The 2,057-nt window shown below is 73.7% G+C and overlaps 1 protein-coding gene across 1 annotated transcript in view; it reads right to left on the bottom strand.

Moving 5' to 3' along the window:
* Positions 1 to 2,057, bottom strand: part of LOC112123233 (translation initiation factor IF-2-like) — a gene marked incomplete at both ends in the record, with an annotated part of 5,021 nt that overhangs the window by 1,605 nt on the left and 1,359 nt on the right. The window contains 3 exons of the mRNA XM_029914451.1: positions 231 to 389; positions 584 to 716; positions 1,081 to 1,158. Coding sequence (XP_029770311.1) covers positions 231 to 389; positions 584 to 716; positions 1,081 to 1,158 — 370 coding nt within the window. The remainder of the gene's footprint in view (positions 1 to 230; positions 390 to 583; positions 717 to 1,080; positions 1,159 to 2,057) is intronic.

The following is a 2,057-nucleotide window of genomic DNA, read 5'->3' as shown; positions in this document are numbered from 1 at the left end:
CCCTGCCCTGCCTGCCCCAGAGACCAGCACCACTCTGGGACCCCCCTCCCACCACGCTGCAGGGCCAATCTCACCCTGTGACCCGCTGCCCCCCACACCAAACCTGCTCGCCCAGAGCCCCCCGGACCCGCCCCACCCAGCCCTGGGAGCAGACGTGGCGGGGGAAGGAAAGCCGGGCAGGACTCCGGCTGTGGGGCGCCCCTGTGTGGGGGAGGGGCTGCTAGTGGGGCCCGCGCTGCTCCCCACCGTTTTGGAAGTGAAGAGGTGCTGGGGCGGCGGCGCCCCCTGCGGCGGGGAGGGGAAGGGGTCCAGCCCCCTGGGCTCCAGCCCTGCCCCACTGTCCGGGCGGCCGTCCGAGTCCTCACTGCTCCCCCACACCGTGGTCAGCTCTGGGGGGGGAGGAGAGTCAGTGGGGGGGCAGCACAGGCCCCCAGTGACTCCCACTGCCCGAGCGCCCCCCCCCCCCCCCCGCCCGGGCCCCCCCCCCCCCCCGGCCAACCCCCCCCCCCCCCCCCCCCATGGCAGCCCCCGAACTGGCCCAGCTGAAGCCCCGCGCGGAGGGGGGGACAGGGCCCGGGGCGACCTGTGAGCGTGGAGAGACGTCGGCCCTGGCGCGAGCGTCGGCCCAGCACTGGCACCGCGGGCAGCAGTCTCCGGTCCCGGCCTCCGTCTTCAGCAACGGCCCCGGCTGGGAGGGTCCCCGGGGGCTCACTCGCCTGGGGGGGGGGGGAAAAGAGTTTGAGGCTGGAGCTGAGCTGCCCCCCCCACCCCTTCCCAGCCCAGCAGGCAGTAGAGCAGGGCACCAAGCTAGGGGGGACTTGGGGGCCCGGGGAAAGATGTGAGGCACCTTTGGGGAGCAGCCCCCCCCCCCAGTCCCCCCTCACCCTCCCTGGCCAGTCAGCCGGGGGCTGGGACGCAGGAGCACTGGGGACAGCCCCTCCCCCAGCCAGCCTGGGGCTGCCCCACCACGGTCACCCCGGCCCCGGCGAGCTGCCCCCGGAACGTGCCTGGGCCCCAGGGAAGGGGCCGCTCACCCCGACCAGTATCCGAGGGGCTCCCGCACCCCCCGCTCGTACTCACGCTGGCGGCTGGCAGCACCGGGGGGCGCGTGCGCTTTGCTGCGACCACGGGGCCAATCAGGGGGGCCAGAGACGAGCGCTGGGGACGGAGCAGACGGGCCAGTGAGAGCAGCCCAGGCCGGGCACCCGCGGCGCAGCTCGATCCGTCCCCCGCCCCCCACGGCTTCACCCCGGCCCCAAAACACTGCGCAAGGAACAGTCAGCAGAGCCCAGGGCCGGGCTGGCGGGGGGCTGCAGGTCGGGAGTGAGGGGCACCGACAGAGCTGGGGACCCAGGGCCAGGCTGGCAGGGGCTGCGGGTCAGGAGTGAGGGGCACCAGCAGAGCCCAGGGCCGGGCTGGCAGGGGCTGCAGGTCGGGAGTGAGGGGCACCAGGGTTATTACGGGGCTCAGATGAGGTCACTTCTGAGCTGCGGCGTCGCCCTCCCAAGCGGTTCCCAGGAGCCCAGGCTGCTTCTCCCCCTGTCCCCTGGGACCCCCCAGCTCTGGGTGCTGGGGCCATCCTGCATGGGGGGTGGAGTCCCCACCATTCACAGAACTCCGGCCACATGCCACCAGGGGCAGAGCTGGGGACGGAACCCAGGAGTCCGGCTGCCCACAAGCCCCTTGCACAAGGCTGCATGGAGCTCCCAGGCCATCTGCCTCCCTCTGCCCTGTACCGCCGGCTCAGCAGCCCTGCAGTGCGGAGGCCGGGCAGGAGGCCGGGCCAGGCCCGGGGGGGATGGGTTGTGCTCAGGGTAACCAGTTCCTAGCGATCAGGGCCGCGGGCTGGGAGATGGCGCTGCTGGCCCAGCCTAGCGTCCAGAAATGAACCCCCCGCCCGGCCTCCCTCCCTCGCTCCAGCCACGGGGCCGAGATCTCCCTGTCCCAGCCCTGGAGCCAGCAGCCCCCTGCACGGGCTGCCAGCCAACTCCAGACCCGACTCCGCCCTGGGGACCCGAGCCCTGACTCACACCTAGAGCAGGAGCCGGCTACCCCCC

The sequence above is a fragment of the Terrapene carolina genome, unplaced genomic scaffold, assembly GCF_002925995.2.
Source record: "Terrapene carolina triunguis isolate 2854851 unplaced genomic scaffold, T_m_triunguis-2.0 Scaffold51511, whole genome shotgun sequence".
NCBI classification, from domain to species: Eukaryota; Metazoa; Chordata; order Testudines; family Emydidae; genus Terrapene; species Terrapene triunguis.
This window is presented reverse-complemented; position numbering and strand designations above follow the sequence as displayed.